Source organism: Cherax quadricarinatus, chromosome 20 (assembly GCF_038502225.1).
Source record: "Cherax quadricarinatus isolate ZL_2023a chromosome 20, ASM3850222v1, whole genome shotgun sequence".
Lineage (NCBI taxonomy): Eukaryota > Metazoa > Arthropoda > Malacostraca > Decapoda > Parastacidae > Cherax > Cherax quadricarinatus.
In genome coordinates, this window is record NC_091311.1 from 36,179,352 (window position 1) to 36,193,083 (window position 13,732).

Sequence of the window (13,732 nt, forward strand, 5' to 3'; positions counted from 1 at the left end):
TGACTTTGCACTTGGTGGGATTGAACTCCAGGAGCCAATTGCTGGACCAGGTCTGCAGCCTGTCCAGATCCCTTTGTAGTTCTGCCTGGTCTTCGATCGAGTGAATTCTTCTCATCATCTTCACGTCATCTGCAAACAGGGACACCTCAGAGTCTATTCCTTCCGTCATGTCGTTCACAAATACCAGAAACAGCACTGGTCCTAGGACTGACCCCTGCGGGACCCCGCTGGTCACAGGTGCCCACTCTGACACCTCGCCACGTACCATGACTCGCTGCTGTCTTCCTGACAAGTATTCCCTGATCCATTGTAGTGCATTCCCTGTTATCCCTGCTTGGTCCTCCAGTTTTTGCACCAATCTCTTGTGTGGAACTGTGTCAAACGCCTTCTTGCAGTCCAAGAAAATGCAATCCGCCCACCCCTCTCTCTCTTGTCTTACTGCTGTCACCATGTCATAGAACTCCAGTAGGTTTGTGACACAGGATTTCCCGTCCCTGAAACCATGTTGGCTGCTGTTGATGAGATCGTTCCTTTCTAGGTGTTCCACCACTCTTCTCCTGATAATCTTCTCCATGATTTTGCATACTATACATGTCAGTGACACTGGTCTGTAGTTTAATGCTTCATGTCTGTCTCCTTTTTTAAAGATTGGGACTACATTTGCTGTCTTCCATGCCTCAGGCAATCTCCCTGTTTCGATAGATGTATTGAATATTGTTGTTAGGGGTACACATAGCGCCTCTGCTCCCTCTCTCAATACCCATGGGGAGATGTTATCTGGTCCCATTGCCTTTGAGGTATCTAGCTCACTCAGAAGCCTCTTCACTTCTTCCTCGGTTGTGTGCACTGTGTCCAGCACTTGGTGGTGTGCCCCACCTCTCCGTCTTTCTGGAGTCCCTTCTGTCTCCTCTGTGAACACTTCTTTGAATCTCTTGTTGAGTTCTTCACATACTTCACGGTCATTTCTTGTTGTCTCTCCTCCTTCCTTCCTTAGCCTGATTACCTGGTCCTTGACTGTTGTTTTCCTCCTGATGTGGCTGTACAACAGTTTCGGGTCAGATTTGGCTTTCGCTGCTATGTCATTTTCATATTGTCTTTGGGCCTCCCTTCTTATCTGTGCATATTCGTTTCTGGCTCTACGACTGTTCTCCTTATTCTCCTGGGTCCTTTGCCTTCTATATTTCTTCCATTCCCTAGCACACTTGGTTTTTGCCTCCCTGCACCTTTGGGTAAACCATGGGCTCATCCTGGCTTTTTCATTATTCCTGTTACCCTTGGGTACAAACCTCTCCTCAGCCTCCTTGCATTTTGTTGCTACATATTCCATCATCTCATTAACTGGCTTTCCTGCCGGTTCTCTGTCCCACTGAACCCCGTTCAGGTAGTTCCTCATTCCTGTGTAGTCCCCTTTCTTGTAGTTTGGCTTCATTCGTCCTGGCCTTCCTGCTTCTCCCTCCACTTGTAGCTCTACTGTGTATTCGAAGCTTAAAACCACATGGTCACTGGCCCCAAGGGGTCTTTCATATGTGATGTCCTCGATATCTGCACTACTCAAGGTGAATACTAAGTCCAGCCTTGCTGGTTCATCCTCTCCTCTCTCTCTTGTAGTGTCCCTTACGTGTTGGCACATGAAGTTTTCCAGTACCACCTCCATCATCTTAGCCCTCCATGTATCTTGGCCCCCATGTGGGTCCAAGTTCTCCCAATCGATCTCCTTGTGGTTAAAGTCACCCATGATCACCATGTGTGTGTGTGTGTGTGTGTGTGTGTGTGTGTGTGTGTGTGTGTGTGTGTGTGTGTGTGTGTGTGCGTGCGTGTGTGTGTGTGTGTGTGTGTGTGTGTGTGTGTGTGTGTGTGTGTGTGTGTGTACGTACTCACCTAGTTATACTCACCTAGTTGAGGTCGCCACTAGGTCACTCTCCCTGAACCGTGAGCTTTATCATACCTCTGCTTAAAGCTATGTATCCCTCCTGCCTCCACTACATCGCTTCCCAAACTATTCCACTTCCTGACTACTCTATGGCTGAAGAAATACTTCCTAACATCCCTGTGATTCATCTGTGTCTTCAACTTCCAACTGTGTCCCCTTGTTGCTGTGTCCCATCTCTGGAACATCCTGTACTCACCTATTTGTGGTTGCAGGGGTCGAGTCACAGCTCCTGGCCCCGCCTCTTCGCTGATTGCTACTAGGTCCTCTCTCCCCCTGCCCCATGAGCTCTATCATACCTCGCCTTAAAACTATGTATGGTTCCCGCCTCCACTACGTCACTTTCTAGGCTATTCCACGGCCTGACTACTCTACGACTGAAGAAATACTTCCTAACATCCCTTTGATTCATCTGAGTTTTCAACTTCCAATTGTGACCTCTTGTGTCTGTGTCCCTTCTCTGGAACATCCCGTCTTTGTCCACCTTGTCTATTCCGCGCAGTATTTTATATGTCGTTATCATGTCTCCCCTGATCCTCCTGTCCTCCAGTGTCGTCAGGCCGATTTCCCTCAACCTTTCTTCGTAGGACAATCCCCATAGCTCTGGGACTAGTCTTGTTGCAAACCTTTGCACTTTCTCTAATTTCTTGACGTGCTTGACTAGGTGTGGATTCCAAACTGGTGCTGTGTGTGTATGTGTGTGTGTGTGTGTGTGTGTGTGTGTGTGTGTGTGTGTGTGTGTGTGTGTGTGTGTGTGTGTGTGTGTGCGTGCATGTGCGTGCGTGCATGTGCGTGCGTGCGTGTGTGTGTGCGTGCGTGTGCGTGTGTGTGCGTGTGTGCGTGTGTGTGTGTGTGTGTGTGTGTGTGTGTGTGTGTGTGTGTGTGTGTGTGTGTGTGTGAGTGAGTATACTCGCCTATTTGTACTCACCTGTTTGTGGTTGCAGGCTTCCAGTCATAGCTCCTGGCCCCGCCTCTTCACCGGTTGCTACTAGGTCCTCTCTCTCCCTGCTCCATGAGCTTTATCAAACCTCGTCTTAAAACTAGGTATGGTTCCTGCCTCCACTACGTCACTTTCTAGGCTATTCCATTTCCTGACAACTTTGTGACTGAAGAAATACTTCCTAACATCCCTTTGACTCATCTGAGTCTTCAACTTCCAATTGTGGCCTCTTGTGTCTGTGTCCCAACTCTGGAACATCCTGTCTTTGTCCACCTTGTCTGTTCCGCGCAGTATTTTATATGTCGTTATCATGTCTCCCCTGACCCTCCTGTCCTCCAGTGTCGTCAGGCCAATTTCCCATAACCTTTCTTCGTAGGACAATCCCCTTAGGTCTGGGACTAGTCTTGTTGTAAACCTTTGAAGGAGGAGGTCTTGCTTCTCCAGGAGGAGATTAGGAGGCTGAAGGTCCACCTCAATGGGCCTGGGAGAGAGTGTGAGGTGGTTGGAGATGTGGGGAATGAGGCTTCTAGCAGTGAGGTGCAGTCTGTCTCTCACTGTGAGGAGGCTGTAGGTGGGGTAGTAGCAACGGCTACCAGCAGTGAGGTGCAGCCCAGCACCTGCTACAAGTGGCGAGTTGTTCACAGTAATGGGAGGCGCATCAGAGTAAGGAAAGTTAAGAGTGCAGATCTGAAGGTAGGAAATCGCTTCTCTGTTCTCCAGGATGAATGTACTTCAGTGGCCAGTGAAGGTAAGGGTACTACTGCCCCTGCTAATGAAGGTAAGCGCATTCTTGTGGTTGGTGACTCTCAGGTAAGATATGTTGATCGTGCTTTTTGTAATAGGAATAAGAAGATGAGAGATAGAGTGTGCTTCCCTGGAGCTGGTGTTGGGGACATTGTCAACAGACTGGATAATATCATGTCAGGTAATGGGAACAAGCCCATTATCTGTCTCAGTGCTGGTGGAAATGATATTGGGAAGGGTAGGAGAGAAGAGCTGCTAGATAAGTACAGGTCAGCTATAGATTTCATTAAGTCTAAGGGAGGGATCCCAATCATATGTAGCATCTTGCCTAGAAGGGGAGTAGGAAATGAATGGTTGTCTAGGGCAATTGGTGTAAATTGCTGGCTAGACAGATACTGCAAGGAACTTGCAATCCCATTCATTGACAACTGGAACAACTTTTATGGCAAACATGATATGTATGCAAGGGATGGGGTTCATCTCTCTGGGGCAGGGGTGGTAGCACTTGCAGACTCGATTGAGAAGGCCATTGGTGAAATGCCTATGATTTTAAACTGATGGAAGATAGAGGTATGGGTGTGTGTGGGAAACAAGCAGGTTGCAACACTAGGGTTGGAAACAGTAAATGTATAAAAGGCATTCAGCATGAAGTTATAAATAAAGACAATAGAACAGGTCAGCAAACAAAGGGGGACAGCAGAGGGCAGCAAGGGACTAGCTCCCTTAAGGTTTACTATACTAATAGCAGGAGTGTTAGAAATAAGATAGATGAGCTAAGATTAATTGCAAGTGCAGGAAACATAGATATTATTGCTATAACAGAGACCTGGCTCAATCTGAAAGATAGAGAGATGCCCTCTGAATGTCACATACAAGGCTATAAATTATTCCACACTGACAGGGTCAACAGGAAAGGTGGTGGAGTAGCGATGTATGTCAGAGACAATTTAAATTGTTGTGTTAGACAAGATATTAAATTAGAAGCGTCAGCCACTGAATCTGTTTGGTTACAGCTTCTCGAGGGCCGAGAAAAACTAATTTTGGGTGTGATTTACAGGGCCCCAAATCTTGATAGGGAGTGCAGTAAACTTCTATGGGACGAAATTCGTAAGGCATCTACATACGAAAATGTTGTGCTAATGGGAGATTTCAACTATAGACAGATTGACTGGAGCAATTTGACAGGAAATTTAGAGTCGGGTGACTTTCTTGATACGATCCAGGATTGTTTTTTAAAACAGTTTGTGACAGAGCCAACTAGGGGAAATAACCTCCTTGACTTGGTTCTTGCCAGTAGGGAAACACTAATTAATAATCTTGAGGTTAATGATGAGCTTGGGGAGAGTGATCACAAATCACTCAGTTTTAACATATCATGGAATTCCCCTAATAATGGCAATCAAGTCTCCGTCCCTGACTTTCGCTTGGCTGATTTCATAGGACTGAAAAATTACTTAGGTGGGCTGAACTGGAATGACCTGACTAGGGGTCAGGTAGGTGGTGATGGTTGCCGATATGATGCTTTCCAGGGCATAGTTCTAGCTGCTCAGTCAAATTATGTTCCAAATAGGGAAATCAGATCAAACAAAAATGATCCTAAATGGATGAACAATAGATTAAAATATCTGATTGGTCAAAAGAGAGGCATATATAGGCAAATCAAAAGAGGAGAGGGGCAATTAAGAAATCGATATATTCAGTTAAAGAGAGAAATAAAAAAGGGAATTAGAAAAGCAAATAGAGATTATGAGGTTAAAGTTGCAAGAGAATCGAAGACTAACCCAAAAGGATTCTTTCAGGTATACAGAAGTAAGATCAGGGACAAGATAGGCCCACTCAAAAGTTCCTCGGGTCAGCTCACTGACAGTGATAAGGAAATGTGTAGAATTTTTAACACATACTTCCTCTCAGTTTTTACACAGGAGGATACCAGCGATATTCCAGTAATGATAAATTATGTAGAACAGGACGATAATAAACTGTGCACTATTAGGGTCACAAGTGACATGGTCCTTAGGCAAATAGATAAATTAAAACCTAACAAATCCCCAGGCCCTGATGAACTGTATGCAAGGGTTCTAAAGGAATGTAAAGAGGAGCTTAGCACACCTTTGGCTAATCTTTTCAACATATCACTACAAACTGGCATGGTGCCAGATAAGTGGAAAATGGCAAATGTGATACCTATTTTCAAAACAGGTGACAGGTCCTTAGCTTCGAACTATAGACCAATAAGCCTAACCTCCATAGTGGGAAAATTTATGGAATCAATAATTGCCGAGGCAGTTCGTAGCCACCTTGAAAAGCATAAATTAATCAACGAATCTCAGCATGGTTTTACAAAGGGGCGTTCCTGCCTTACGAATTTATTAACTTTTTTCACTAAGGTATTTGAGGAGGTAGATCATGGTAATGAATATGATATTGTGTATATGGACTTCAGTAAGGCTTTTGACAGGGTCCCACATCAGAGACTATTGAGGAAAATTAAAGCACATGGAATAGGAGGAGAAATTTTTTCCTGGATAGAGGCATGGTTGACAAATAGGCAGCAGAGAGTTTGCATAAATGGGGAGAAATCAGAGTGGGGAAGCGTCACGAGCGGTGTTCCACAGGGGTCAGTGTTGGGCCCCCTGCTGTTCACAATCTACATAAACGACATAGATGAGGGCATAAAGAGCGACATCGGCAAGTTTGCCGATGACACCAAAATAGGCCGTCGAATTCATTCTGACGAGGACATTCGAGCACTCCAGGAAGATTTGAATAGACTGATGCAGTGGTCGGAGAAGTGGCAGATGCAGTTTAATATAGACAAATGCAAAGTTCTAAATGTTGGACAGGACAATAACCATGCCACATATAAACTAAATAATGTAGATCTTAATATTATGGATTGCGAAAAAGATTTAGGAGTTCTGGTTAGCAGTAATCTGAAACCAAGACAACAGTGCATAAGTGTTCGCAATAAAGCTAATAGAATCCTTGGCTTCATATCAAGAAGCATAAATAATAGGAGTCCTCAGGTTCTTCTTCAACTCTATACATCCTTGGTTAGGCCTCATTTAGATTATGCTGCACAGTTTTGGTCACCGTATTACAGAATGGATATAAATTCTCTGGAAAATGTACAAAGGAGGATGACAAAGATGATCCCATGTATCAGAAACCTTCCCTATGAGGATAGACTAAGGGCCCTGAAACTGCACTCTCTAGAAAGACGTAGAATTAGGGGGGATATGATTGAGGTTTATAAGTGGAAGACAGGAATAAATAAAGGGGATGTAAATAGTGTGCTGAAAATATCTAGCCTAGACAGGACTCGCAGCAATGGTTTTAAGTTGGAAAAATTCAGATTCAGGAGGGATATAGGAAAGTACTGGTTTGGTAATAGAGTTGTGGATGAGTGGAACAAACTCCCAAGTACCGTTATAGAGGCCAGAACGTTGTGTAGCTTTAAAAATAGGTTGGATAAATACATGAGTAGATGTGGGTGGGTGTGATTTGGACCTGATAGCTTGTGCTAACAGGTCGGTTGCCGTGTTCCTCCCTTAAGTCAATGTGACCTGACCTGACTAGGTTGGGTGCATTGGCTTAAGCCGGTAGGGACTTGGACCTGCCTCGCATGGGCCAGTAGGCCTTCTGCAGTGTTCCTTCGTTCTTATGTTCTTATGTTCTTACTGAGGTAAGGAAGATCTTTTTCCTTGAGTGAGGTTTGCAGTCTTTGGCCACTTAGACTATACTGTGTCTGTGGCCTTTTTTGCCCTTCCCCGATCTTCACGACTTTGCATTTGGCAGGGTTAAATTCAAGGAGCCAGTTGCTGGACCAGGCTTGTAGCCTGTCCAGGTCTCTTTGTAGTCCTGCCTGATCCTCGACCGACTTGATTCTCCTCATTATTAACTTCACATCATCTGCAAACAAGGACACTTCTGAGTCTATCTGTGTGTGTGGAGAGAGAGAGAGAGAGAGAGAGAGAGAGAGAGAGAGAGAGAGAGAGAGAGAGAGAGAGAGAGAGAGAGAGAGAGAGAGAGAGAGAGAATAAAGGGGTGTATAACCAGCTATTTAATATCTGAATGCAATGTAATAATTTTAAAAGAACATCAGAGTCCGAGGAATTTGCTGATCTTTCAGATATATTCTGGAGAAACTACTGCTCCTGGAAGATGTGACAGAGAATTAACGAGATCGCTAGGAATTTCACTCCCATTCCAAGTGGTTAAGTTGCACAGAAAAATATTAAGTGTTACTTGTGGTCTTATTGAAGGTGCCATAGTGTAAACAACAAGTGTGAATGATCTCGAACATATGCTTTTATAGACATGTGTTCTTGTTGGGAGTGAGTTGAGACAGACATGAGATCGTAGAGAGCAAGCTTACACTCGCCTCTCAAGAGAGAGCTCCTCTACAAGACAAGTTTTCGTAAATCAACTTACAACATCCAAAACTGAATAGCGCGTAGTAAGGCCAGATTTTATATACTAGAGGAGAGGTGAGGTGAAGCAGCTGGAGGTGACATCGCAGGTGAGAGTGGCCCACTAGAGGAAGTAGGTCAGGGTATGCATTTGCTTAGTAGAGGAGCTGCAGGAGTCTTCCCCCTGCACCAAGATTCGTATCATGATGTCTTGGAAGAGGGGAATCTAGGTATCTTGCATTCACCTTCGTCACAAGGAACGCACGCGAACAGTACAGTGTAAACAAGAGGTGCAAAATATAACATTAACATTTATCACCTGACAGGTACACAGGGTGTGTGAGGAGTATCATTAACATGTCTCAACTAACAGGTACACACGGTGTGTGAGGAGTATCATTAACAGGTCTCAACTAACAGGTACACACGGTGTGTGAGGAGTATCATTAACAGGTCTCAACTAACAGGTACACACGGTGTGTGAGGAGTGTCATTAACAGGTCTCAACTAACAGGTACACACAGTGTGTGAGGAGTATCATTAACAGGTCTCAACTAACAGGTACACACGGTGTGTGAGGAGTGTCATTAACAGGTCTCAACTAACAGGTACACACAGTGTGTGAGGAGTATCATTAACAGGTCTCAACTAACAGGTACACACGGTGTGTGAGGAGTGTCATTAACAGGTCTCAACTAACAGGTACACACGGTGTGTGAGGATTATCATTAACAGGTCTCAAATAACAGGTACACACGGTGTGTGAGGATTATCATTAACAGGTCTCAACTAACAGGTACACACGGTGTGTGAGGAGTGTCATTAACAGGTCTCAACTAACAGGTGCACACGGTGTGTGAGGATTATCATTAACAGGTCTCAAATAACAGGTACACACGGTGTGTGAGGATTATCATTAACAGGTCTCAACTAACAGGTACACACGGTGTGTGTGAGGAGTGTTATTAACAGGTCTCAATTGACAGGTACACACGGTGTGTGAGGAGTGTCATTAACAGGTATCAACTGACAGGTACGCACGATGTATGAGAAGTGTCATTAACAGGTTTCACCTGACAGGTACACACGGTGTATGAGGAACAGCAAGTGATCCAGCACAGCAATCTGACAGGCGGCATAGACGCCCACATCACGGAGTTAGTGCGCTCGGTACGTGAACCTTCAAATGAACCCTTAAATGAACCTTAGAATTAACCCTTCTAAGGGTGGCGGAACCCTTAAATCACCCCTTAGATCACACCTTAGATCCAAGGAATATTCTGATGACCCATCAAAATGCCACTTAAATCATCTCTTAGAGACTTAGACGACCCCTTACACTGAATAATTCAATGATCCCTTAGTTCACCCCTTAGATCACTCATTAGATCAACACTTAAGTGACCCCTTAGAATGAGTCCTTAATCCCCTTAGATCAATCCTTAGATAAACCCTTTGATGAACTTTTAGATGATCCCATAGATGACCCATTAGATGAACCCATAGATGGTAAAGGAGATGAGTAAGGTCGGCCAAAGTTATTATTATTATTATTATTATTATTATTATTATTATTATTATTATTATTATTATTATTATTACTTTCATAAATGCTAAAGCCTTGTTTGTAATGGAGATGGATGAACTTTGTGAAGTTAAAATACAGTATTTGCCATGATAATCAGCTAACTGCAGTGAGATAATGGACCCTTGAATTAAAATCAGCAAAGTTTCAGTTGAGCTGCAGTGATTTAAGTTGCAATTGATGTGAAGCGTTCCCTCAGGTGAAATACCGGGCAGGCACCAATACCCTGGGTATCATCGTGTTCTGCCTGGTATTTGGCACTCTGCTGGGTTCCCTGGGCAAGAAGGGTGCCGTGGTGGTCGACTTCTTCTCTGTAGTTGACACTGTCATCCTCAAGATTGTCACTGGTGTCATGTGGTGAGTATTCTCTCTCTTTCTCTCTCTCTCTCTCTCTCTCTCTCTCTCTCTCTCTCTCTCTCTCTCTCTCTCTCTCTCTCTCTCTCTCTCTCTCTCTCTCTCTCTCTCTCTCTTTCTCTCTTATTAAATAAAGTAAAAAAACAGTCAGCGTTTTCATTCCTTTAGCTTCTTCCAATTTATTTATCTACATTTACGGAAAGCACTAAACCCGTGTGGGTCATTCAGTGCCGAGGATTCATGGAACCTCGATCCTCCGTCCTCTGATGTGCAGACTGAGATGCTAAACTCCTAATATCGACTTAAGAAGTGCTTTGCAGTGATCTTTAAAATAAACTGTGACCCTAACTGGCCCCCTTCCACTCATAAATTATTATTAGTAGTAATAGTAATAGTAGTAGTAGCAGTAGTGGTATGTGAGGAAGACACATGTGCAACAATTAGGTATATTTATTGTTGAAAACGTTTCGCCTGCTCAGCTGGCTTCTCCAGTCGAATACAGTAGAGACTGTTGAAGACATCAGAAGATCTGAAGAAGTAAATATATGAGTAAAGTGATCAGTCCTTCAGCCTTGAAGAAGTAACCTTGAGGAATCAGTCCCTCAGATCCTAACCACCTCAAAATTAATTCTTCGAGGCTGAGGGACTCACCACCTCATCTTTACCTCTCCACTGCTTCTGCTGTCTTCAGTATTGAGTCTTCCCTATACTCGACAGAGGAAGCTTGACAAGCAGGCGAAACGTTTCGACGATAGAAATATCCAACAGTTGTATATGTCACTTTCTGATCTACTGGTCGGTACTATATGCCGCTTATATAATAATTGATAAATATTTGATATTAATGTGAATAAAAACATGCTCTAAACCCTTCAGAGCATGGGACTGGAAAGCTGACTACGTTTCGGTCGATCATAGTCTTGCATAGACCATTATTATTATTATTATTATTATTATTATTATTATTATCATCATCATCATCAAGGAGAAGCGCTAAATCCGTAGGATTATGCAGCCCAGCATAGACCAGAGAGTCTGTGTTGTCCCGTAGCTCGATCGTTAGTGCACTCAGCTAGCACTCTGACGTCCGGGGATCGATCTCCCGGTACGGCTGGAAAACATTAGGACGTGTTTCCATAAAACACCTGTTGTCCCTGTTCACCCATCAGTAAAATGGGTATGTGGATGTTAGTCGACTTTGTGTGGGTCGCATCCTGGGACAAAATTGATCTAATTTGCCAGAAATGCTCAGCATAACAAGCGGCTTTCTATATAGTAGTATGTCACTGATGTCAGTTAGGCCTTTATACCTTGTACATGTACTTGTAGAAATAAAGATATTATTATTATTAGTTTTTATTTCGAGCCTATATGTGCTTCTGAACCTTTCATATACCAGATGGCACTATGCGACTCATTCGAGATAAACCCTTTCTCATGAATGTAAATAATAATAATTTTCTCACCATTAGGCTGTCTCCCATCGGCGTTGCGAGCGTTATTATGAGCAAAATCCTGAGTGTGGAGAACCTGGGCACAGTGATGAGTAACCTGGGACTCTTCATCGTGACGGTGGTGGCGGGAGTGTTTATCTACCAGTGGATCATACAAAACCTCTTCTATTTCCTCTTCACTGGCCGCAACCCCTTCACTTTCTACTTCCACTTGCTGGAGCCCTGGGTCACGTCCTTCGCCACGGCCTCAACGTGAGTGTGTGCGTGCGAGTGCGAGAATGAGTGCGTGTGCGAGTGCGACTTTAGACTGTACCACTCCCTACATCGAGAAGCCCGCAATGCCAGTCTCTGCAGCGCCTCTGTCGGCCTTGACACACGTTATAATATACACTAAAAGTCCTTCTATCTTCTACAGAAATTCTAAAAGATGCAGTTCGTAAACTGACGCCATATCTCACTCTGTTTCAATGGTTAAGAATGTATTTTTTAGTTCTCTTAATATTCACATTATTAATGCTCACAATACTCATGTAATCTTACGTGAAATTATATAAGTGGATTGAAATTTGTGTGTGGTAATGTTTGCAGTTAACCCACAGTTCGGGAGAATAAACTTTAGACAACGTTTCGAGCCGTTTTGGACCATTATCAAGTTGAAGTGGTAATGAGAAAGGATGGACAGAGATGCCGTTTAAATATTCTTCTGCAAATTGTGGGATTGGTTGCGAACTGCTGCAGCCACATTATTGTGAGCTTTGTTGATCATGTGGTAACGTCCCAGTGTCTAGTGTCTGTTTATTATATGTTGGTGTGATGGTCATGCCAAGAGACTGGTTTGTGAGGCCGGCAAAGCCTTCTGTCGCTCCTGGTGTGAGTTCTCACCTCTTCCCCCCCTCACTCACTACTGACTTGACATCCTCACCTGATGTGGCCTCACCTGACATCCTCACTTAGAGCCCTACAAACACGGCAGAGTGAATCAGCAGGTTTAAAACTGAACTTCCCATACACTGAAACAGGCCTCTGGCCAGGAGGTCGTGATTTACCAAAAATGATTGCTTTCTTCTGACAGTTTCATATATTTTCATTATTATTTCTCAAGGAAGCCTCTTCATTAGAAATTGTCGATGCATTATCATACCGTAATTTAAATTTTGTTCATAGTTACAAGAAATTAACTAGCCTCAAAAATCCTAAGAATCTCATTATACTAAATATATTTTTAGTGATTAGGTTAGGTATGTTTGTCAGGAAACAGGACAAGTGTTTCCTGACTCGGGTTTTAGTCATATGATCTCTCTATCTTATGATGACCCACAGTTTTAGTGATGTCTTGTGCCTCAGGTGATAACAATTTAAAGAAAACCATTAAATAAACAAAGAAAACATAAGCGTCAGTGCTAATATGAGGAACTGAAGAAAAATACCAAACATAAGCTTAGTTTAGGAGTCCTTTTGCGACACTCAGGAAAAAGTATTTGGTGTTTCGCTTATACTGTTATTCCCTAGAAGGAGTACAAATATCCCTTTAGACTAAGCTGAGAGAGAATCTCATTATTTATTTTTTTCTTTTCTGAGACGCGCCGGGCCAGAGGAAGTTTCACCTTGCTCATACCTGACTGGTTCAGAACACTTCCACAATTATATTCACAATAAAGAGACAAGCTTTCAAATTTTGCACTGAAGATATATCTAAAATAATAATACTTTGTTCTTCCACCTCTTGTATCTTAGATAAATTGCTACTTCCATCGACATTTTATGTTGTTTTAGCAGTGCCATGGCTCGCTACCATGAATCTGATATCCACATTCACACTCCTGACTGTCTCCCAGACCTTTGATCGTTCAGACTTGCACATGAGACATAGGTACCGGCAACCAGCTGGCAGTGCAAGTGGACTGTGACAGAATAGTATGTTCAGTCAGTTCCTTGACTGCAAGATTCCAAGCATCGACTGTTTGAATCTGCCTTTTTTGCATCGTCTTGCCCTTGTCCTCTTCTCCATCGCTGGCACTAACGAATTTGATAGATTTGGTTTAGCCGATACGCCTTTAAATCCCAATGATCATCATCATCCGATAGCACTGGCTCTTTTTTCCCACAAGCATCGTCTTTCCCTGCCGTTTCGCTTCTGTTACTCACTGTTGTTTACCTTGCTGTTTAATCCTCTCATGCCTGAGCTGTGTTCTCATGCTTGTGGCTGTGATATGTTTATGTGGCCAAGAGAACAGCAACTGCTGTCTGCGAGGGCGTGACATTCCTGTTTCACACAAATGAGACATATCCTGTATACCTGATGCTAAGGTTCTTGGC

The 13,732-nt window shown here is 43.5% G+C and overlaps 1 protein-coding gene across 3 annotated transcripts in view; it reads left to right on the top strand.

Annotated features, from left to right (window-relative positions):
- The window catches only part of LOC128700519 (excitatory amino acid transporter-like), a 287,211-nt gene that overhangs the window by 215,593 nt on the left and 57,886 nt on the right, over positions 1–13,732 (top strand). For all 3 annotated transcript variants that reach the window (XM_070086958.1, XM_070086956.1, XM_070086957.1), the window contains 3 exons: positions 9,104–9,193; positions 9,808–9,965; positions 11,435–11,668. In XM_070086958.1, the coding sequence (XP_069943059.1) occupies positions 9,104–9,193; positions 9,808–9,965; positions 11,435–11,668 (482 nt within the window). The remainder of the gene's footprint in view (positions 1–9,103; positions 9,194–9,807; positions 9,966–11,434; positions 11,669–13,732) is intronic.